General features: G+C 41.0%; 1 protein-coding gene across 3 annotated transcripts in view; it reads left to right on the top strand.

Moving 5' to 3' along the window:
- ZNF609 (zinc finger protein 609) overlaps positions 1–21,736 on the top strand; it is a 190,910-nt gene extending 169,174 nt beyond the window's left edge. For all 3 annotated transcript variants that reach the window (XM_074294836.1, XM_074294835.1, XM_074294837.1), the window contains exons 4-10: positions 9,720–9,807; positions 13,150–15,493; positions 16,128–16,494; positions 17,722–17,897; positions 18,208–18,424; positions 18,987–19,065; positions 19,663–21,736. In XM_074294836.1, coding sequence (XP_074150937.1) covers positions 9,720–9,807; positions 13,150–15,493; positions 16,128–16,494; positions 17,722–17,897; positions 18,208–18,424; positions 18,987–19,060 — 3,266 coding nt within the window. In that variant the 3' untranslated portion in view covers positions 19,061–19,065; positions 19,663–21,736. The remainder of the gene's footprint in view (positions 1–9,719; positions 9,808–13,149; positions 15,494–16,127; positions 16,495–17,721; positions 17,898–18,207; positions 18,425–18,986; positions 19,066–19,662) is intronic.
- Positions 21,737–22,883: the final 1,147 nt, after the last annotated feature.

Genomic DNA, 22,883 nt, shown 5'->3' with positions numbered 1-22,883 from the left:
TTAGGGAAATGTTGTTAGGGGTTATAGGCTGTGATCATTGTCAGGGATGAAGGATAGTAATAAGTGAAGGAACCCATACTAAAAGGTAAGCAAGCTTCAAGTCATAGAAAAAAGGAATCTTTTTGCTAGATTCACAGAGAAGGAAACCATGTGTTGCCCCCATTCTACCAGTGGAAACCATGAACTAGACATTTTTTTAAGATCTCTGACCTGCAAGTTTTCCAGAAAAGTTTACCTCAGGCACTACACAAGAGTAAACTATGTCAATGCTTCAAAGATCCTGCTTACCAAAACATTTTACCAAGTTTCTTTAAGGGGTGGGGGGTGGGGGGGAAGAGAAGGATTCTCATAGTTTTTAAATATAAAAGTTTTACAGGTCTTAACAGACCTGCTTAAGTTAAGGCCTAAAGTTTCAGGAAGTCTATTCAGGTAACAAAGTATATTTGGATTGCTCCCAGATCCTCTTTTTTGATGGGACTCCAAGGCATTAAGCCAAAGCCATTTAAACTGAAATAAGGAAATCATCATCAACATGCAAAAAAGTGTACAGAAAGATGGATACTGAAGGCAAACTTTGAGTATTGCCTAAAGTTGACTTTTAACTGGATTCACAACTTTTTTTTTTAATATGACAACTGATTTCTGCAAATAGTTGACAGGAAAGATGTAGAAGTTGACTGTTTCATTTCCTATATCCTTTTTATTTTCATCCTTCGCACCACCACCTCAAATTCTACCACTAGTTTAAAAAAAAAAAAAAAAAAGCAAGAAGAAATTCTTAGAACCTGAAATTTATATGAAAGTCTAGATTTTCTGTTGCTGTACTGTAGGACCTAATCAAATTCTGAGCTATAAAAAGTGATAGGTACCAGCTTTTAGTTGTGCGTGCATCTATATGTTGGAATTCCTCTTGTTGCAAAGTTAAAAGTTCAAGATTTCCATTAGACTTCTGCTGCCCAGTATAGTCAATTACTGGGAGGATATATGAACAGTTGTTAACTAATGGTCATCTTTTAAAGACCATCTTTCTTTTTCTTTTATGTTACACCATCCCCAGTCCTTTCCCTTTGATCTATTGATTAACATTGCTAATGAAGACTTAAAGGGGCTACTTGGGTTTAATATTTTATATAGTTAGGATTTTTTGGCAGTGTGCCAGAATCTATAGTTCTCTGGTCTTTCTAGTTATGAAAAACTCATTGATAAGGGCTCTTAAATTATTAAGGATTTACCAAGTTGTTGGATCACTCATAAATTAATTCCATTTAATAAACATTATTTGAGTACTTCCTGTATTTAAGGGGTTTTTTTGGTTGTTGTTTTTTGGTTTAAAAAAAAAAGACTATAAAGCCTTGTGCTAGTGATATAGTCATTCTGGTGACTCTAAAGATGAATAAGGCAAAGTCTAGCCTCTTGAGGAATTTCGAATCTAACAAGGAAGACAGTGCTCAGCCCAAATGACAACACATTGTGGAGAAAAGTGTTACCAAAAAAGTGTTACATAAAGAGAAAACAGAAACTACTTGATAATTGAGATTACTTCATGGAATATAATTTCATAGACTTGAGTTAGAGATAGCTAGAATTTCAGTGGATAGAAATGAAAATTACATTCAACTGGGAAAATAGCAATTTTCTTTTACAGGTGAAAAACCTGAAATCAGAAAGCTTGTGACGTGCTTACATGTCACACAAGTTTGTGGGAAGTATCAAAGTAGAGTTTGCAGTAAACTTAGATCCTCTAACTCAAAGGAGTCTTCATTTATTATTCTTGCTTTTCCTCTGAATCATAGAGGCAGAAACAAAGTTAATGAAAGAATGAAAAAGCATTTGCTTACATGCTATGTGTAAAGCACTGAGAAAATGAATAGAAAAGCAAGACAGTCCCTGCTCCCAAGCCTCTCACATTTAGAGAGAGGATCTACTGGAGATTTGAGTTGCAAGTCAGATGGAAAATGCCCTATGTTCCTTAGGGTTCAGTGACAGAAGTGATAGTAATGAAGCTTATCAAGTATCTCCAGTAGATTAAACCATATGTAGATCTGATACTGAGTCATTTGATAATAAGGCAAGAGAGATTCATGGTGAGAATTTTTCTTTTCAGTCTTTAGTTAAGAAGAAAAAAGCTATACTACCTACAGAGGCAAGTTTGCATCCCCATAAAGCTGGTTCTCCTAAAATATGGTGGCGTTAGGGGAAAAAGGCAGATATGCATTATTGTTGGTGATCTGTGGAGTACTGTTGTTCCCAGAATTTTTTAGTTTATTTTCCCATTGATCATATTTACTCCTCATAGAAGCAGTAAGTCATTACGTGGACATATTTTGAATAAGAGAGTTTGGTTGAAGCATGGATTTCAAGAAGATAGAAGATTGGAAAAGTCAAGGGCCAAGAAATCAATTGGAACCCAATAGTGGAAGCAATCAGTTTGTTCAAAAAATTTTTTTCCTTTTTCTTTTTTAAATATAGCTTATTGCTTGTTTTTCTTTACACCACAATCATTTAGAACTTTCTACCTCTCATGTGACAAAAAACCACTAAAACCATTTAAGAGAGTGATAATATCTGACAACATATGCAATATTCTTGTCTAGTTGTCTTTCCCCTTATGTCTTGGGAGAGTTTGAATGTTTCTTTTTCTGTTCTTTATGATCTGTGATTTTTCATTTATTTAGAGTTTCTTTCCATTTACATTGGGTTTTTATTATTATTATTATTATTTTCTTAAAGCTTTTTATTTTTCAAAACATATGCATGGACAATTCTTCAACATTAGACCTTGCAAAAATCTTGTGTTCCAATTTCCCCCCCTTCCCCCATGCCCTTCCCTAAATGGCAAGTAATCCAATATATTAAACATGGTAGAAATATATGTTAATTCAATATAGGTATACATATTTATACATTTTTTGTGCTGCATAAGAAAAATTAAATCAAACCAGTAAAAAAAAGGGGGGGGCGGGGAGAGAAAGAAAGAAGCAAAATAAAATGCAACAAACAACAACAAAAAGAATGAAAATGCTATGTTGTGAACCACACTCAGTTCCCACAGTCCTCTCTCTGGGTGTAGATGGCTCTCTTCATCACTGAACAATTGGAACTGGTTTGAATCATCTCATTGTCAAAGAGAGCCAGGTCCATAGAATTGATCATCATATAATCTTGCTGCCATGTATAATGATCTCCTGGTTCTGCTCATTTCACTTAGCATCAGTTCATGTAAGTCTCTTCAGGCCTCTCTGTATTCCTCCTGCTGGTTGTTTCTTATAGAACAATAATATTCCATAACATTCATATACCTCAATTTACTTAGCCATTTCCCCAACTGATGGGCATTCACTCAATTTCTAGTTTCTTGACACTATAAAAAGGGCTGCCACAGACATTTTCGCACATGTCGGTCCTTTCCCCTCTTTTAATATCTCTTTGGGGTACAAGCCCAGTAGAAACACTCCTGAATCAAAGGGTGTATGCACAGTTGATAACTTTTTGAGAATAATTCCAAACTGCTCTCCAAAATGATTGGATCTGTTCACAGTTCCACCACCAATGTATTAGTGTTCATTTGCATTGTTGTAAAAAAAAAAAAAATGGAAAAAATAACCAAATACTGAGGTGTGCCTTATATTCAATATGCCAATATTAAATATGTCATAATTTTAAAACAAAAATTTTGGGGAGGGATGGGGAGAGGGGGGAAAAAGGCAATTTATCAACAAGGTGAACTAGGAAAGGCTTTTTGTGTAGGTGTGGTTCTTTCTGAGTCATGTATGTAGCTAGGGATTCATTCCAAGATATTAATAAGGAAAGGACATTCCAAGTATAGTGAAGAGCCCACACAAAGACAGGAGATAAAATGTCATATACTGGGAACAGCAAGAAGCTTACCCTATCCTGGGTTTGGATGCAGTATGTGTGGTGTGAAATCCATTAGGGAAGAAAGAGTAGAGCCATTTTGTAAAGGATTGAAATACAATACAGGGATTATATTTTATTATAGAGGTATTTGGGAGCCACTAAAGCTTCTTGAATGGAGTGAAATGTGTGCAATGACTATGCCTCTGCATTAATAATATTCATTTGACAACTTGGTAGAAAATAGATTGGAAAAGAAACTGTAGTCTTCTGCATCAATTCACAATTCAGTATTCCTTGTTTGAGGTGATGAGGACCTGAACTAGGATGCAGATGAGTGATCAACAGAGAAGTCACATGAGAGATGTGTTGGGAATGTTGAATCAACAAGACTTGGCAATTGATTAAATATGGGGTGATAAGAGGAAGAAGATGAAAGAATCAAGAATAAGCAAAAGAGAAAGAATTTTACTTGGGGTTAGTTGAGTTTGAGAAGCCTACGGAACATGATAGTGAAGATATCTAACAGGTAGTTGATTATGGGGGCAACCATAAGATCAAGAGAAAAGAACTAGATGATTTGGAAGTCATCTGCACAAAGATGGAAAACAGCAATAAAATAAACTATGTATAAAGTATATAAAGCTGTTCAATCACCCATAATTTTGAAAGTTTATAGCAAATTTTATTTCCACAGAATGGATAGTGTTTCTGCTGTCCAAGGAAAAAGACCTTCCTTTTAATACCTTTGGTTCATTTTGTCTTCCTTTTAGCACTGCTATACCTTATAGCAGGATATAAAGGAAGTTTATGTTTCTACTCTCAAGAAGCTTCACTAGTATAGCTTTTTTTTTTTTTTCAGTTTTAAGTTTTTAAGGAAGTAACTTGATAATCTTTTTTTTTAAATTAATTTTATAATTATAATTTTTTTTGACAGTACATATGCATGGGTAATTTTTTTTTTTTTAAAACATTATCCCTTGTATTCACTTTTCCAAATTTTCCCCTATCTCTATTCCCTCCCCTAGATGACAGGCAATCCCATACATATTAAATGTGTTACAATATATCCTAGATACAATATATGTGTGTAAAACCAAATTTCTTGAGTAACTTGATAATCTTAATTATGAATTAGTTATAGTCATATAAATCTATGTTAGCTCCTTATTACTACATTTACTCTATACTCTCTTCCTGTCTTTCACAGAACCCTTTTATCAGTCCTTACTGTAAATTTTCTACAACTCTTCACAACCTATCTCCTATCCAGTCACAGTGGCAGTTTTCTCATTATTAGCCAAATGATCTTGCTGTTTCCTCCATTTGGAATATTATTCCCCTTTCCATTGCCCTCCAAATTTTAGCAATACTTAATGATTCAGCCCAAGTTTCCCACCCATCTTAATTTCCTAACACTTCTGTTCCTTAAAAAACCCTTCTGACATCCTTAAAGAACTTAGTTATTAAATCATATACAATCTTTCAAGTATTCTATTTTATATTATTTTCATTTCCAAATAGAGTGTATTGAAGTCTATTAAAAGCTGGCAGAGATTATAACCTTTCCTTTGTATCTTTTACAATATTGAGGCTAATGTAGTATTCAAGAAATGCTTGTTGAGTGATTGTGAAAATAGTGTTTTAAGCAAACTTATGCTATCAGTATGTTTGGGAAGAGATTAGCCTAAGAGAGACTTAATTTGAAGGATATTACAATAGCCCAGAAGTTAATTATTAAGGATCTGGATGGTGGCAATAGGGATTGAGAATAGATAAATTCAAAATAGGTTTTTAAATAAGAAATTTGATGGATTCCTCAGCCAGATGGCATATAAAAACATCCCTGCTTCCTCCTCCATTACCATCCCACAGTTATTTCTAAGTGAGCCTGGAGGTTGCTTGCCAATGCCCAGAGTACTTAGAATTTAGGATTCCAACAAGGCAGGAGGTTGCCCAGAAGGCCAGCTATTAAGAGCAGGAGACCTGGCTGGTCTCCAGCTTTGTAGTCTTCAACATGGAGAAAGCAGTTTAGGTTGAATGACTAATAGTCACAAAAGCTATAATTTATAATCATTTTTAAAAAATCTCTCCTTTTATCAGATGCCAACACTTTAAGTTCTCTATTGTATTTTATAGGCATGAGCCCAGTTCTTGCCCAGAATACCTTCCTTTTATATTGAGGTTTGATCCCACATAAGGAATAACAAAAGTCATTGGTTCTTTCACCCTCTGATATATAGTATCTAAATACCTGCCTGCAGGTGCTAACAAAATGAAATTCTCTCAGAACTTGGTCCTTATAACAGTCCTTTAGCTAGAAAGGTATATTGGGGCTGATATACCTTTCTGATACTAGGAGGGGTTATGCAGTTAGTGGGACCATGACATAGGACAGAAAGGGCTATAAGGGCCTGAAAATGAAGCTGCCTTGATATTTTTATTTGAGATAAAGTTTTTATCTTAACTCTAGCTTCTTAAGCATTATAGATTAAAACAATAGATTAGGGGGCAGCTAGATGGCATAGTGGATAGGGCACTGCCCCGAAGTCAGGAGGGGTGAGTTCAAATCTGGCCTCAGACACTTAACTCTTCCTAGCTGTGTGACCCTGGGCAAGTCACTTAACCCCTCCCCAAAAAAAATAGATTAAGGAATGATAAGGTAGTGCTTGCTAGGAGACAGAATGACAAAAGGTTACAGATAACCTTAGGAACATAATTTAAATTTAATATTTAATTAAAAAAAATAAGTACAACAATAGTCTTTATTTTAAGGGTTTACTTATCATCAGGAATGAAAATAAACACTTGTTAACTGAAAAAAAAAAATGGAGAAAAATGAAAGGTGTTGGGCTTGTTTCTTTTTTAAGCATATAGCTATGGACCCATATAGTGTGTAGCCAAATAGCCCAGCTAACCTCATTAGTCCCTAAAGGCATTACAGTTTGGTATAATAACAAACTCTGATTTTTAAGAAAAAATTAAATATTATATTCTTTAAATTTCAGATTGTTAACTCATAATTGTGGGCACTTCTTCAAATAGTGAAGATCGCCATTTATCCATACCTTTCTGTCTTATTGATTAATTCTTGCATTTTCTCCCATAAGGCTTCCATTAAAAGATTTGGGCAGTATGCCAGGGTCTTCCTCTGGAACTTTTAAAAATTTCATGGGTATCAAGGCTGTTCATATGTTATTTTTTGCCTCTTAATATATGACTGGCCTAACTTTGCCTATTGTACATTTCCTGGAAGATCCCTTAGACTGCTTCTTTTACCCAAGTCATCAGTAGTAGTATGTAATAAAAATTTATTTATTTATTTATATTTAGACTTAGCATTCATCTCTCCATTTCCTTACAGAATCTTGGATTTTAAAAATTTTTTGGAGATCATGATATCCCATGATATATGGCAGCCATATAGTATGTGTGGGAAGATACTGTTACTGGTTTAAAAAAAAAAAAAAAAAAAGATATAGGGACTTGTGTCATAGGGGAGCTTTATCTGAAATACCCTCTAGACCACTTTGTTCCCCTATACAATTCTGTGTTTAGCCCATTATCCACTGTAGTGGGTATCATACATAAACTTAAGTTAGTGGCATTCAATTCAACTGTACATTAAAGTGGCAAAAACTTCAATTTTGTTGAAAATTCACTCACCTTGACTACATCTTATTCAACATACTTTTGTATGCTTACACATAGATATAGTCCTAGCACATAGTACATATTGATTAATTGATTAGGAGATTTGTCTCTAGAGACTTCCTATGAAGAACTTTATTGCTAAGCATTAGGAAGGAGGGATTTCTGAAGTTATTTGCTGTAATAATATTGTCTCTCCCTACTCCTCAATATAAACTTTTGTTCCACAGTATACATCTTTTCCTGTACACATCATTTCCTGAGGACAAGATTTGCTAGTGTAGTGAGAGATGAAAAAAACATGAGGGAATTATGCCCCTTAGGGTAGCAGATAACAGTTTCATCAGAGGGTGGGTAGTTCTACCACACTAATCTGTTCAGAGTTTTTGAAGCATAAGTGCTATATGCTAAAGAAATATATTTAGCTTGGATCTTTCATAACTGAGAATATTTCTTAAAACCTAGCAGAAGCTATTGACTGTCTTCCCACAAGTCACTTTTCCTTCCTATGCTCCAGGATTACTGTCTGTTAAGGAGGAAGAATGTTTATCACTTTGAAACAAAATGATGGCTAATGAGATCATGTCTAGAAGGTTCTTAGTGATTATGAGAATAAGATTATGATTATAGTGAAATACAAAGTACTGTTTATCATTTGTTGTTTTTTTTAAAACAACAAATTGGAGATTGTTATCTCCAAACAAATCAAGCTTTTCTTTATGGTGTGAGCACCATTTGTAACAGGAAGCATTTCAAAATGTGGACCTATTTTCCCCTGTTTAAACTAACCTTTGCTACTCTTCAGTCATCCTCTGACAGAAATAGTATCTGTCCAGTGTCATTTTCTGATCTTTTTTTTTTTTTCTTTCTTTCTTTACTTCTCCTAGACTCAGGGCCCTGCAGAGAGATTTACAGTGCAGAAGAGGGGGGGGGGAAAGTGTGCTTTGACATTTAAATAGGCCGCCCCAAACCGTCTATCCATATTAGGTTTTCCCCTCCTCCCTTCTCCCCTCTGGCCTGATCTTTTCCGCTCATTCATTATTTCTCTGGGTTGCAGATTACACTTAGGAGAAACACCCAGATTTATAAACATGTGTTCACTCCCAGCTGTTTCAGGGCTGGGAATCACATTCATCTTCTAATTGTGTGCCTGTTCTCTTTGCTGTTGCACTAGTCTGCCCTTGTAAATGAGATGCCTATCTCTTAAGTTTTACCTTGTTCAGATAAATATATTCAACTCAATGGACTTTGCTCCTAGTCAAATTAGTTATGCTGTAATCAGAGCAGCCCATCACTAGGAGGAAACATCCACTTGAGTTCACTTTGCTAATGGCTAGAAATCATTTAATGTAATTGTTTTCTTAAGGGGGTGCCAGAGAGACCTGAGAAAAGGGGTCTTTTCATTTTAAAGTCTCTGTTGCATTTAGGAAGAATGTTTTAGGTACTTATGAGAAGAGCTGATTATTTAGTGATGAAGCCAAAATCCTGTCTGACTCTAATATTAGTATCCTTAATAATTGCCACTTCCTGTGCTAAAAGAATGTTTTCTTCTAAAGTGTTTTGCTTCCTGATCCTAGAGTCCTGATGTTCCATAGTCTCAAATAAAAAAAAGATCCTTGTATTTGTTCTCTTGAACAGTACTTTCTGCAGAATGCTTTCTAGATTTCTTCCTGTTTAGACAATTCTATTCACTAGAGAGAAAATTGGCATAGAGAGTGCTGTCCCCTCTCATTGCATATCGGGTTTTGAAGTGACATAACTTAATACAACATTTTGAGCCAGTGGCAAAAATCAGGCTAAAGCCCAATTCTTTTAATAACAAGTTTTAATGTTCAGTGGCTTTGCCAAGAGGAAGTGAACTTTCACAATATATTATCTCATTTGGTCCACACAGCTATCCTAAAACAGGTATAAAGTATTATTGTCCCTTTTTGCAGTTATGGAAGTTGATGCTCTGAAACGATAACTTGCCAATCAAACTTAGCTTTTCTGACTCTTAAGTTCTTTATCCCATGCTGCTTCTCAAAAGCTAAAGACTTTGACTTCATTTAGCCCATATGTTTTCCAAACTTGTGTTTCTTCTAAATATCTATCAAAATTCCCAGTATCCTTAAAGCTGGCATGGCCCACTGGATGAGTTCTCACACACCAGGACGCTACTGAGATCCCCAGTAGTTGTAGATTTGGTGTCATAAGTTGTCTTTGTATTCCAGGCATGTTGGTGGTGAATGTAACATGGAGGAATAAGACCTACGTGGGCACCCTTCTTGATTGCACACGTCATGATTGGGCACCCCCCAGGTGAGCTCTCTCTTAGCATTTTACTGATAATCACACTCTTAATTTATATCATTTGAAGACAGACCTAAATAGAAAAATATTAATTGCCATTGGGGTAAGTCCAAGTCAATTAAAAAACGATAGTACTATCTAGTTTAATCTTATTTAGTGTCATATCAACCAAATTACCAAAGGATCACTTTATAGAGCTATCAGTGTCAGGTATCAAACTTTACTGCAAAGCCAATTATATATTGGATAAAAAATAAATAGGCTAATTAGTGGAACAGATATACAAAATAGAGATGCAAATGGTAACTGTATCTTGATATTTGATAAATCCAAAGATTCCAGCTGTTGGGACAAAAACTCAGTATTTAACAAAAACTTTTAGGAAAACTGGAAAACAATCTCTGGCAGAAACTAGGTATCGAATATTTTACACCAAAGTAAGTTCAAAATATGTGATTTGGATTAAAGGAGGTTACCATAATAAACAGAATAGAGGAACATGGAAGAAATTACTTTTCAGATTACTAGATAGAGGAAAAGTTCATGACCTAGATTCGGAGGTAAAATAGACAATTTTGATTAAATCAAAAAGGTTTTGCATAAAGAAAATCAATGCAGCTCAGATTAAAAGAGAGGTAGGAAATTGGGAAGGAGGAGCATTCTTTGTAGCGTTTCACTAATAGGCATCTCATTTCTAAGATAAATTGGGAACCTGAGTCAAATTTATAAAAGCAATTATTATGCAAATAATAAATATTCAAAACATAAGTAGTTTTCAGAGAAAAGTAACCTAAACTATCAATAACTATGAAAAATGCTCTAAATTACTTTGAGATAAATGCAAATTAAGAGAGTTCTGAGGTATTTTATCACTTCACACCTATCAGAATAACAATGTTGTCCAAAACAGAAAAATGATGAATGCTTGAGGATCTATGGTAAAAACAGGTTTATTAATATGCTTTTGGAGCTATGAAAACTGACCTACTTGTACTGAAATGGAGTTGAGAATCATGCCTCAAAAGCCATTAAACTGCATGCCTTTTGATTAAAAAAAATATCATTACTAGATCTGTATCTCAGAGTGATCAAAGAGGAAAAGGGTCTAGTTGTACATTTATAGCATCTCTTCTCATAATAGGAAAGAATTGTAAACTTGAGAGATTGCCTGTTGGTTGGGGAATGGCTGAATAAGTTATGATATATGAATGTGCTAAAATATTATTATTTTATAAAAAATGATGGAGAGATGGTTTTAGAGAAACTTGGGAAGACTGATATGAATTGATAAACAGTGAAGTGAACAGAACCAGGAGAACAATTTATATATAAACTGCAATATTAGAAAAACATCAACACACAATGACCACTCACAATTCCAGAAGATTCATGATGAAGCCTGTCACTGATTTTCAGGTAGACAATGGACTCAGAACATAGAGTGAAGCCTTTTTCTAAAAACATGGATAATGCAGGAGTTTGTTTTGTTTGACTATACATGTTTGGAATGAGTTTTATTTTTCTTTGTCGTGGAAAGAGGAGTGATAGAGGAGAAAGAAAATTCAGGGATGAAAATAAAATTGAATTTTTGAAAAAATAGAAAAAATTAAATCTTATTCTCTGAGAACTAGAGCTGGACAAATAGGAAGATCTCTACCTTTTTCTGTACCTTGTTCTTTGTAACCTTTATCCAACTTATATTCTCTATACCCTCATGTATGCCTAACTTCTTCATATACCCATTTGGTGACTAGGCAACAGTGTAGATCACACACACAGATATTTAACTTTGACTGTTTATTGAGATTCCATTTCTTCTTTATCAGAGACTTTAGCCATAGAAGATTGGCTACCTGTCTTGTTTTATGGTGGATTGTAGACTCATCTCCGAGCTTATTGGGGCAACATAGATAAGGAATCATTTTAACCCAATACTTCTCATATTCCCCCAGTATATGTTAGTGGCCATTTGGTCTCTTTGAATCTTGTTTCAGCACGGGGAACCTCCTAACTTGTTTTGATGTTAATGCCCTGTTACGTGAAAAACTCGGGGATCAGGAAAATGCATTTAGACTCTACCTAACCATCAACTGTTCTGTGGAATATATAGTAATGTTTTCCAAAGGAAACTGAAAGGTTTCTTCGGCCCATGGTGGGGTAGCGTTGATTGTCTTTCCCAGTTCTCAAGAGAAATGTTGTGTGGCCTCTTAGGGCCTGGATATTGTAAGCTGCTTATAGACTATCAATTCAGCAGATAGAATGAACCCAGGAAGCAAATTAACCATTTGGAAAAAATGTACAGGATTACAAACTTTTTATTATTTTGGATCTGGGAAGAAAGGTCATAGCAGCATCCTGAAGAAGACACCCTCTTTGAAAAGAAAACAAAAATACTTTTCAAATCTATAAGTTATCATAGGCAATGTTTAGAGTACCTTGAAAACTACTTTTGGATTGGTCAGTTTAAGAAGGATCCATCCTGGGTAGAAGTTTTTAAATATGTGAATTCTATCTCCTTGTTCAGGGCTTTCTTAGACACTTGATAGCATAGTACTTTGAGAAATGTACAGGCTGCTAGGTGTCACAGTACATAAAAGTACTGGGCCTAGTGTCAGGAAGGCCTGAGTACAAATCTTTGGCTCAGACACCTACTGTTTTTCCTTGTGTAAGTCACTTAACTCTCAATTTCCTTCCATGAAAAATAGGAACCCTAATAGTGTCAACCTCCCAGAGATGAGATGTTTGTAAAGTGCATAGTACAGTCCTTGGAACATAAAGGTCTTATTAAATGCTGGTGGTGATGATGATAACATTGTAGGCCTGGTTAGCCATTAAAGTACTGTGTCTTTATATGTATTGATTGGGCAATCATTAATATCCATCTAGGTTGTGTATTGCAATCAAACTATGAAAGACAATGCTTTCAGTCATTGTTATTTTATGAAGATGAGAGACTTCCTTTAAGAGAAAAATAGAATTTGTTCTTTTCAATGTCTGCTATATTTTAGTTCTGGTCTGCCGCCACCCTGGTTTTCTATCCCTAACAATAGCTGCTTGCTTCTTAGTTGGGCATCAGTGTAGTGAAGTGGATAGAGCTCTGAGCTTGTGGTTAGGAAGCTCAGATCTGGTCTCAGACATGTCCTGGCACTATGACCTTGGACAAGTCACTTATGTTCTGTTCACTTCCATCTGTAAGTTGAGGATAACAGTACCCAGGGTTGTTGTGCAGATCAGATGAGGTAATATTTGTAAAATGCTCTTATGATACAGTGCCTGACACATCATAGGCGCTATATAAATACTATTTATTGTTGCTATTATTATTACTGTTTTATTACTGCTACTACTTAGGTTCTGTGACTCCCCCACCAGCGACCTGGAGATGCGTAACGGCCGAGGCAGAGGTAAGCGCATGCGTCCCAACAGCAACACACCAGTAAATGAGACAACTACGGCTTCCGACAGCAAGGGGACCAGCAACAGCAGCAAGACCCGGGCAGGGGCTAATAGCAAAGGCCGCCGGGGCAGCCAGAATTCTTCAGAGCATCGCCCTCCCCCAAGCACGACCACCGAGGATGTCAAGGCCAGCCCTTCCTCTGCCAATAAGCGAAAAAATAAACCCCTTTCCGATATGGAGCTGAACTCTAGCTCTGAGGACTCAAAAGGGAGCAAACGAGTCCGAACCAATTCTATGGGTTCAGCCACTGGGCCTCTTCCTGGAGTCAAGGTAGAGCCTGCCATCTTAGATAGAAATTGCCCCTCCCCAGTCCTCATTGACTGTCCCCACCCAAACTGCAACAAGAAATATAAGCACATCAATGGACTAAAGTATCACCAGGCCCACGCACACACAGATGATGACAGCAAGCCAGAAGCTGATGGAGACAGTGAATATGGGGAGGAGTCCTCCCTGCACACAGACCTTGGAAGCTGTAATGGTGCCTCTGTCTCCCAGAAAGGCTCCCTCTCCCCTGCCCGTTCAGCCACCCCCAAAGTCCGACTGGTAGAACCCCATAGCCCCTCTCCTTCAAGCAAATTCAGCACAAAGGGCCTCTGTAAGAAGAAACTGGGTGGAGAAGGAGATACAGATCCAGGGGCTCTGTCCAATGATGGCTCTGAGGATGGTCCCTCAGTAGTGGATGAGACAAGCAATGATGGCTTTGATTCATTGGAGAAGAGATGTTTGGACAAAGACAAATCTAAAAAACCCTCTAGTTCAAAACCTGAAAAGATTCCTTCCAAGAGCTTAAAGTCAGCCCGACCTATTGCCCCTGCTATTCCCCCTCAACAGATCTACACCTTCCAGACTGCCACCTTCACCGCAGCCAGCCCAGGTTCTTCCTCTGGGTTGACCACTACGGTCGTCCAGGCCATGCCCAACAGCCCACAACTTAAACCCATTCAACCCAAACCTACTGTGATGGGAGAGCCTTTTACTGTCAACCCTGCCCTGACCCCAGCCAAGGATAAAAAGAAGAAAGAAAAAAAGAAGAAAGAGTTGAAGGAACTCGAAAACCCCTTGACTCCTGGAAAGGTTTGCCGAGCCGAAGAAGGCAAGAGCCCATTCAGGGAGTCCTCTGGTGACGATCGGACCAAAAGTGAGGGACTCCTTAATGGCTCGTCAGACCCCCATCAGAGTCGTCTGGCCAGCATCAAAGCTGAGGCAGATAAGATCTACAGCTTTACAGATAACGCCCCCAGCCCCTCCATTGGCAGCAGCAGTCGGTTGGATAGCACGACTCCCGCGCAGCCCATGACTCCCCTGCACGTGGTCACTCAGAATGGAGCAGAAGCCAGTTCTGTGAAGAACAATAGTCCTGCATATTCTGACATCTCGGATGCTGGAGAGGATGGGGAAGGCAAGGTGGACAGTGTCAAATCAAAAGACCCCGACCAGTTAGTCAAAGAAGGGGCTAAGAAAACCCTTTTCCCCCCTCAGCCTCAGAGCAAAGACTCTCCCTATTATCAAGGCTTTGAAACCTATTACTCTCCAGGTTATCCCCAGTCCAGCCCAGGGACTCTGAACCCCAGCAGCCAGACCGGAGTGGAGAGCCAATCACTGAAGGTAAAGAAGGATGAGGAACCTGAGAACTCCGAGGCAAAAGTCAAGAACGAGGGCTGTGAGGATAAGAAAGCAGAGCTGAGCAGTTCCAGCCAGCAGCCTTCGGTCATTCAGCAGCGCCCCAACATGTACATGCAGTCCCTGTACTACAACCAGTACGCCTATGTCCCTCCCTATGGCTACAGCGACCAGAGCTACCACACCCACCTTCTCAGCACCAACACGGCTTACCGCCAGCAGTATGAGGAGCAGCAGAAGCGGCAGAGCTTGGAGACACAGCAGCAGCGTGGCCTGGAGAAGAAGGTGGAGCTGAGCCTGAAGGAGCGAGAGGCCGCCCTCAAGGAGGACTGGAAACAGAAGCCCTCGGTCCCCCCCACGCTCACCAAGGCCCCGAGCCTGACGGACCTCGTGAAGTCGGGACCCAGTAAGGCCAAAGAGCCGGGGCCCGATCCTGCCAAGTCTGTCATCATCCCCAAACTGGAGGATTCCTCCAAACTCCCCAGCCAGGCGGCTGAGGGGCTCAAGGTGAAACTGAGTGAGGCCGGCCACCTGGCTAAGGAGGCCTCAGACTCCAAAGCAGCCACTGAGTGTGGCCGGCAGACAGATGTGGATCCGGTGCTCTGGTACCGACAGGTAACTCACTTGGGAGTCTTTTCTTATTTGGCAGTTTCTTCGTCCTTCCCCTCCATACCCATTCCTGTCCCTCTGTTCATTTTTGCTAAATTTGGCCTCCAACTTCTGTGAAATGCAGTGGTAATAATTCTTCCATTCCCCATTTAATTGCTAACAAAAGGATTTAGAAAACAGAATTGGGGACTCAGAACTTGCCCTTGAATTAGAGTGCCTCCTGTCTTCCAGTTAACAGAAGAGCACCTTTTCTCTCTGCTGTTCCACTTTTCTTTCCTGACTTATACACTATCACCTTTCTTCTTGAGAAGAGAATGCTAGATGGCCCAGAATACCTATTGAAGGGGCATCTCTACCTTTAGATGTTTTCCTGAGTTGTCTCCTTTTACTTGTTGGTTCTATTGATGTGGTCTCTTTTCTTTGCTTATTACCTTTGTTTCTTTTCATTTATCTTTGTCATATAAGAATGGAGTAGGAAGGTCTGAATTAAGTTGTAAGAGGAGAACAATAAATGCCCAAATAGCCTTTCTCCCCATAACTTGGTTCCCCGAGCTGTCCTTGTGTCTCCATTGTAACCTGGGCCTGAATCGGGTTTTTTTCTCCCTAACCCCATCCAACTCCTAACCCCTGGTTGTTACAGGAGACAGAACCTCGAATGTGGACATATGTTTATCCTGCCAAGTACTCAGATATCAAGTCAGAAGATGAGCGGTGGAAGGAGGAACGGGACCGAAAGTTGAAGGAGGAAAGAAGCCGGAGTAAAGACTCTGTCCCCAAGGAGGATGGGAAAGAGAGCACAAGTGGCGATTGTAAACTGCCCTCCTCTGAAGACTCCCGACTTGGGGGCAAAGAGCCCCGGCCCAGCGTCCACGTGCCTGTGTCCTCCCCTCTTACCCAACATCAGTCTTATATTCCCTATATGCATGGCTACTCCTATAGCCAGTCCTATGACCCAAATCATCCCAGCTACCGAGGCATGCCAGCTGTCATGATGCAGAACTACCCAGGTATGGCACCAAAGCATCAGTTACTATTACCAGGGAATTAAGAGAAGAGATTTTAAATTATTTATTTGGCCAGTTCTTAGACATCATCTCATTCATGTGTCTTCCTGTAAGGTGCGCCTCTTTGTGTCCCCTTACCTTGAACTGGCTGCCACATTGTCCCAATTGCCACTTTAGAAACTACTCACCACCCCTCCTCCCTTGCCTCAGTTATACAGTTGGCATCTGTCTGTGCTCCTTGATGACTAAACAGAAAAACCTCTGTCATGACTTCTTCCCCTCAGAAACAGGCATTTTGGTTCAGGAGGTTCAGAAGGTCATTATTTTTAACTCATTTAGTGTTGAGCACTTTAGAGTCCTTAAAAGCAGTAAAGATAATCTGAGCCCTCAAGGTACACACTTGGACTAAATATAAAATCCAACTCAATTTAAGTTAATGAAGGGGTAATCTCTGGAGTATAAGCAATGAGTACTCAAGACATTCAAAAAAAGCAGAGAACAGGGTGAAATTTCAGTCCAGTCAGTCTGGGGAGCCCCCATGCACAACCTCCCTATATTAATTGATAAGAACAACACTGGGCAGAAAGTAAATTCTTTGTTAATACTTATTGACTTGACTTTTCATGTATGTATTGCCTATTAATTCCCAGTATTCTAGGTCCTTATCAAGTGGAATACTTGTGACACCTCTTACCCTACATGTCCTAAATTTTTCCTAGATGGCCTATCATAGCCATAGGAAATCATTCATAGTTAAGACATTTCAAGGCAGACTTAGAAATAGCCAGGTTTTTAAAAGATAACAATATAATTCCTTTCTTTCTTTCTTTCTTTTTTTTTTTTTTTCCAACCCCTAACCCTCTCACAAGGGTTCTTGAAATGGGGCCATGGGGCCAAACCAGACATGAAGTTGGAAGGAAGGAAATGAAAGAAAAGTAAATGGAGGAAAAGGTGGAAAGCAAAAGAATTATCTCTCTTTGGGGCCAGTATCCTTTGTCTCTTAGAATTGTGTCAGCATTGACCCTCCCAATGGAGTTTAAATTTTAGCTAAGCTAGTTTGATTAAGAAGCTCCAAAAAGGTTGCACCTCCCTCCTGGTAGGGAGGAGTTACTACCAGGGCAAACAGGACAGCCCAGCCAACTTAGCTATGGGAGTATGAGTACCATTTGAGTCCAATGTCTCCAGCCTCACGAAAGGTTACCCTTTTCATGGCTGTTTCTCCTATCCTAGGTTCCTATTTGCCCTCCAGCTACTCCTTTTCCCCATATGGTAGCAAAGTCTCGGGGAGTGAAGATGCTGACAAGGCAAGAGCCAGCCCCAGTGTGAGCTGCAAGTCTAGCTCAGAGTCAAAGGCCCTGGACATCTTGCAGCAGCATGCCAGCCACTACAAGAGCAAGTCTCCCACGGTAAGAGCTTTGATGGTATTGGCAGAGCCACATAGCCCCAGTGCCACAGAGGGTTACAATTTAACTTGGTTGGCTTGATGTTGATCCCATGAGGAACACCCTCTTTGTTCTGAGACTTCTGAAGCTTCAGGGTCTAAAAGGAGTCCCTAAGCTACTCCCTCACTCCCTGGGTTACTGCTTGATTGAACCCAGCAGGAAGTCCTGACTGGCTTAGGTGTCTCTTGTGGGGAGAGGTGTATGTGTGTGTGTGTTTTTGCTGACCCCCCTGCGTGTGTCATTTTGCAGCTTTGTTGTTTGCTCTCCCTTTCAGATAAGTGAGAAGGCTTCTCAAGAGAGAGACCGAGGAGGCTGCGGGGTGGTAGGGAGTGGCGGAGGCTGTAGCAGCGTCGGGGGAGCCAGTGGGAGTGAGAGAAGTGTAGACCGGCCTCGCACCTCTCCCTCCCAGCGCCTGATGTCCACACACCACCACCACCACCACTTAGGGTACTCACTCCTCCCTGCACAGTATAACCTGCCCTATGCAGCAGGTGAGCCCTGGCCTCCCTCTACCTACTTTTTTACTTTCACTGCTAAAACCACTGACCATTGAAAGTGCCTGCCAGTAAGGCACTTTCCCTGGACCTTTAAACTTCATGCAGAGCCCTGGAATCTTTCCCAAGCAAGGAGTGAGCTTATCTCAGTGGGCTCTATTTTCAACGCCGTTATTGGTTGCCCATATGTAAGTCACTTTAAGTTTCAGCCTCTGTCTCCCCACATGTAAAGGAAAGACATTGGATTAGATGATTTCTGAGGTCCCATTTAGCTTTGACATTCAATGGTCATATTTCCTTCTCCCCTGAAGCTCTTAGGTTAGTCTAAACCCTCAAAATAAATGCCCTTTAGGTTTAGAATAAAGTATTAGGCTCCACAGTTCTGGGAAAAGATAATTGGTCATCCTGACTTCCATAAACCACTCAACCTAATGAAAGAGAGAACACATAGGATTTAGAATAACACAATCTAGTTAGTTATCCTTCTCAGTGGGGAAAGGGAAGGCAGTTCAAGGTCTTCAGGAAAATTGGTCTGTAACACCCTCTCCTTCTCCTCTAGGACTTTCTTCTACAGCCATTGTTGCCAGCCAGCAAGGCTCAGCTCCCTCACTCTACCCACCCCCCCGGAGGTGAGAATGGTAGGTATTTAAACAGATGAGGGGAACAGGAAGGCTTGTTTGGGTCTCTGGAAGCTCTTGGGGCAGGCCCCATATTTGAAAGTGAACTTACTTCATTTATTAAGATTCCTTCTTGATAGTGGGAAGGCTAGTTGCTTCTTTCATATAATTAAGTCTTCCCCAAAAGCCATTTGCTCCTAGAAAAAAATAGCTATGAGAAGTTTGTGTGTGTGTGTGTGTGTGTGTGTGTGTTTATGTGGTGGAAAAACCTACAGCTTTTGGAATCAGAGAGTCTGTTCCAAATCCTGGCTTTGCAGTTTAGTGTCAGTTTGTATATTCCTGATAAGTCACAGCTTCTCTGGAGTTTTTTTACTCATCTGCAAAGTGAGGGTGGGGGTTAATGATCTCTAAGGTTCCTCCAGATAAGTATTCCGAAAGTTGAGAATCATTTCTCTTGACTGGTGAGAGAAACCTTCCCCTGTCCTCTTCTTCTGTCCCCTGGAATCACCTTAGCAAACCTAACATTGCAACAAAGAACATTTTGCCAACTGATCTCTTTTTCCTGGGACGCCACCTTGTGGCCTGTCAGCTGCTGAACATCCATGTCTCCTCTGGCAGGACCTGAAGCTCTGGGATAATGTGGGCTCCGAGGCCGGTGACCCGAGGAGGTGCTGGAGGTGCCATTAGACATCAGTTGAATGGTGTTGATCATCCTGTTGACCATTCTCACGGAGACTGGAGGCAGATCCTTGGCAATCTCCCTTCCAGCAGACCCCTGGACTCCCCGTCCCTCCCTCCTCCTCAGGAGCCGGAGAGCTGGTACTTAGCAAAAGTATTTATTCTCTTGGCCACAATGACTGTTGTGGTCATAGCAGGGGTAAAGGCATCGGTTGTAATCTGGGGGCATTGCTTCGGGCCCAGGGAAGTCACTGCTCCATTTCCTGAGCCCCTTCTCCAAACCAAGAGACCCCATCATGGTCACCTTCAGGGGGTGCACCCCAGACACTAGATGGGGTCTGAAGAAAGCGCGGCAATCACCCCCATCTCTACCACCACCAGACCCTTCATCTCCCCAGAAGCTGGGGCTCCAGGGGCTGGAAGCAAGCAGAGGAATTAGAATCTCAGGAAAGAAATTTTAGGGCTGTTTTCTCTGTGATTGTGAAAACAAATTCATCAGAAATGAAGATCCCTTCTCCCCCTTCCCTGTGCACCTATGTGTGTGCCTGTGCTCAGAGCCTGACCCGTACAGGAACACCCACGTCCCTACCCAGAGGACCCAAAAGGGAGGCTTCTTTATACCCTTAACCCCCAGCACCAGCACAGAGCCCACCCACTGGATCCCCCTGGGAGAGCTGGGGCCTCTAAAATGGAGCCTTCTCCCCCATCCTCCCACTTTTTCAAGGTCCTGCTGTCTGTCTCCCAGTTCCTTTTTTTCTACTTTTTAAACTACTTCAATTTTTCTTTCTTCTCTCTCCTCCTATTCCTCTCTCCAGAGGTTTCCACCCTCATCTCTTCTTTCCTTTTTGGTGCCCAATGCTCAGGCAGAGAATAATCCTACCTGCTTCTGATATGGGAAACCTGGGGGCTAGAAACTATGAAACCTGCCTTTTCTTCCTAGGGTAGCACTAGGGAGACAGCCCCTGGAGCACCCAGAAGATCTTGGAGACACTGTCCACAGTCAGCCATCTCTGTGTCCTCCCCACTTAGGGCTTTGCACACGTGCAACCCTTGTCCCTTTCTGTACATGTGTACTTGATTTTATATAACTCTCTAACCTCCATGTGTGCCAATATAAGCCGTGTTTATATGTAATACACGTCTGTTTTATAGGGGTTGTTGGCTAGGGGAGGTTTCTTGGACCTTAGGCCCTTAAAAAAAGATGCTTTGAAGATCAGAGATTCTCCCTCCCTTTTCCCTTTTGATGGGGAACTCAGGCCAGCATTGAGTCTGCTTCCTTGCCTCTGGAAGATGTGGAGGGGCAGGTAGCTGTGCTTAAAGGATCTCCAAGGATATTGCTTCCAGAGCTCAACCTCTGAGTTCAACATCCTTTCTTCCCTCCCCTTTCCTCTTAGGCCTCTAGGATTGAGGCCGGGCCAGACTGGGTAGAGGAAAGCTTTTTGTGACCAGAGTGCCAGAAGGAAGCAGCTGGGAATAGGAACCTGGCTCTGACTCCTGGGGTGGCAAGGTGATTGGGGCAAGCACAATACCCAGTTGAGGTTGTTTTCTAAGAGTTAAGGGCATCCCTGGAGGTAGAAAAGATGGGACAGTCAGCCTTACAGGGCTTTCCTTTATGGGGATCCATGCTCTCCCTTTGCCCTAGTTGGGTATGAAGCCTCCTTCCTCTGCAAAGCTGCTATTTTCAGACCTTATCGCAGGCCATCAAACAGTCACCCTCTCCCCCTAATTATTCTTCCTACTTTATACTGCTCCCAATAGGCTGTGCTTGGAGCAGTGACTTCCCTTCAAGGAGGCTCCTGGACTTGGATCCAGGTCCCCTCCCTGAGACCAGCCACCACTCAAGAGCTCATTCTGGGGCCTAATCTGCATTGTAACTTCCCAGGCTGCTGTGGGGCTGAGCCAGTGGCCCATCTCACTGTTCCTGTTTGTTTTTAAATATTGTTGTGTGTTTTGTATCTGTGGCGCCGGCCTGCGGCGTGCTCTGTACATACTGTAAAGAGGAATTGTTTGGAAATTGTTTGGGGTAGTTTTCTTTCCCATTGGGCGGGTATGGCCCCAAACTCTTGCTCCATCTGTCTCACTCTGTAACATAGAGACGAGGTAGCTGGTGGATCAGTGGGACGGGCTCGGGGTTCTTCAGAAGGGAACAGCTTTTCTCTTAATTTTCTTTATTCTCAAACGATGTTTGGCTCTTTGGTCCCTGTATCCAAGTCCTTCCCCCAGTATTGGGGAGGAAGGGCTCACAAAGAAAGATGGCAGCAAAAGCAGGCAACATGCTTCTTCCCATTCCCAGACCCCTGGCCCTTTGCCAGGCCCAGGCTTCTCTCCCTATCCTGCCACTCACACGGTGGTAGCAGGTATGAGGCTGCTAATTTGGAAGAGATGGAGTTGAAGAACAATGTTAAATGGAGGATTTGCACTCCTACCTCAGGCCTCAGGACTTCAAGGCACAATTGGGACCATTGAGGGAACCATACCATTCTTGGGATTTTATCAGATATAGTAAGGATTCCCCTTGGGGTGGGGTGGGAGGGACTAGGAACCCAGGCCAGAGCAAATGAAGCCATCTTTGCCTAGGACTGCAAAGATAATGCTTGTTGGAGCTCCCCATCGAAAGATGGCTTTCAGAAGAAAGCTGAAAAAAGGGAAGAAGGTTATAACAAGGCCTGGGATCTGTCCCTAGCCAGCCTATCCATCAAGCTGAGGGCAGCACTGAATTCCCAACTGAAATGAATTGGGCTGTGATTCAAGGGTTAGTCTGTTTCTTCTTATCCTTATGTCCAGCTCTGCAAGATACCTAGTTAGTACCAAGATAAAAGTAACATACAGTGCGGAGTGTGGGAATGCAGAGTGACTAGCCCCTTCTCCCACTCCCTAGTCAGGGTAAAGAAGGCCGGTGGGAAGCTGGGGAGTTTGCAGAGGAAATAGAGAGGCCTGTTAACTACAGGCTTTAAGAAGGGAATTCTCCATGTCAGCTGCTGCTCCGCCCTCTCCAACCCCAGGACTCAAGAGCTACTCTGAATCCTCTCAGAGTTTGACCAAGCAACTAGGCCCCATGATAAATGGGCCCTATTTTTGCCATTTGTGGTGGTGTTGGGGAAACCCAAGAACTTCTGTCTAGCCCGTTGCCAGGGGGCTATCCCAGGATGAACCCCTCTCTC

Source organism: Sminthopsis crassicaudata, chromosome 2 (assembly GCF_048593235.1).
Source record: "Sminthopsis crassicaudata isolate SCR6 chromosome 2, ASM4859323v1, whole genome shotgun sequence".
Taxonomy (NCBI): Eukaryota; Metazoa; Chordata; class Mammalia; order Dasyuromorphia; family Dasyuridae; genus Sminthopsis; species Sminthopsis crassicaudata.
This window is presented reverse-complemented; position numbering and strand designations above follow the sequence as displayed.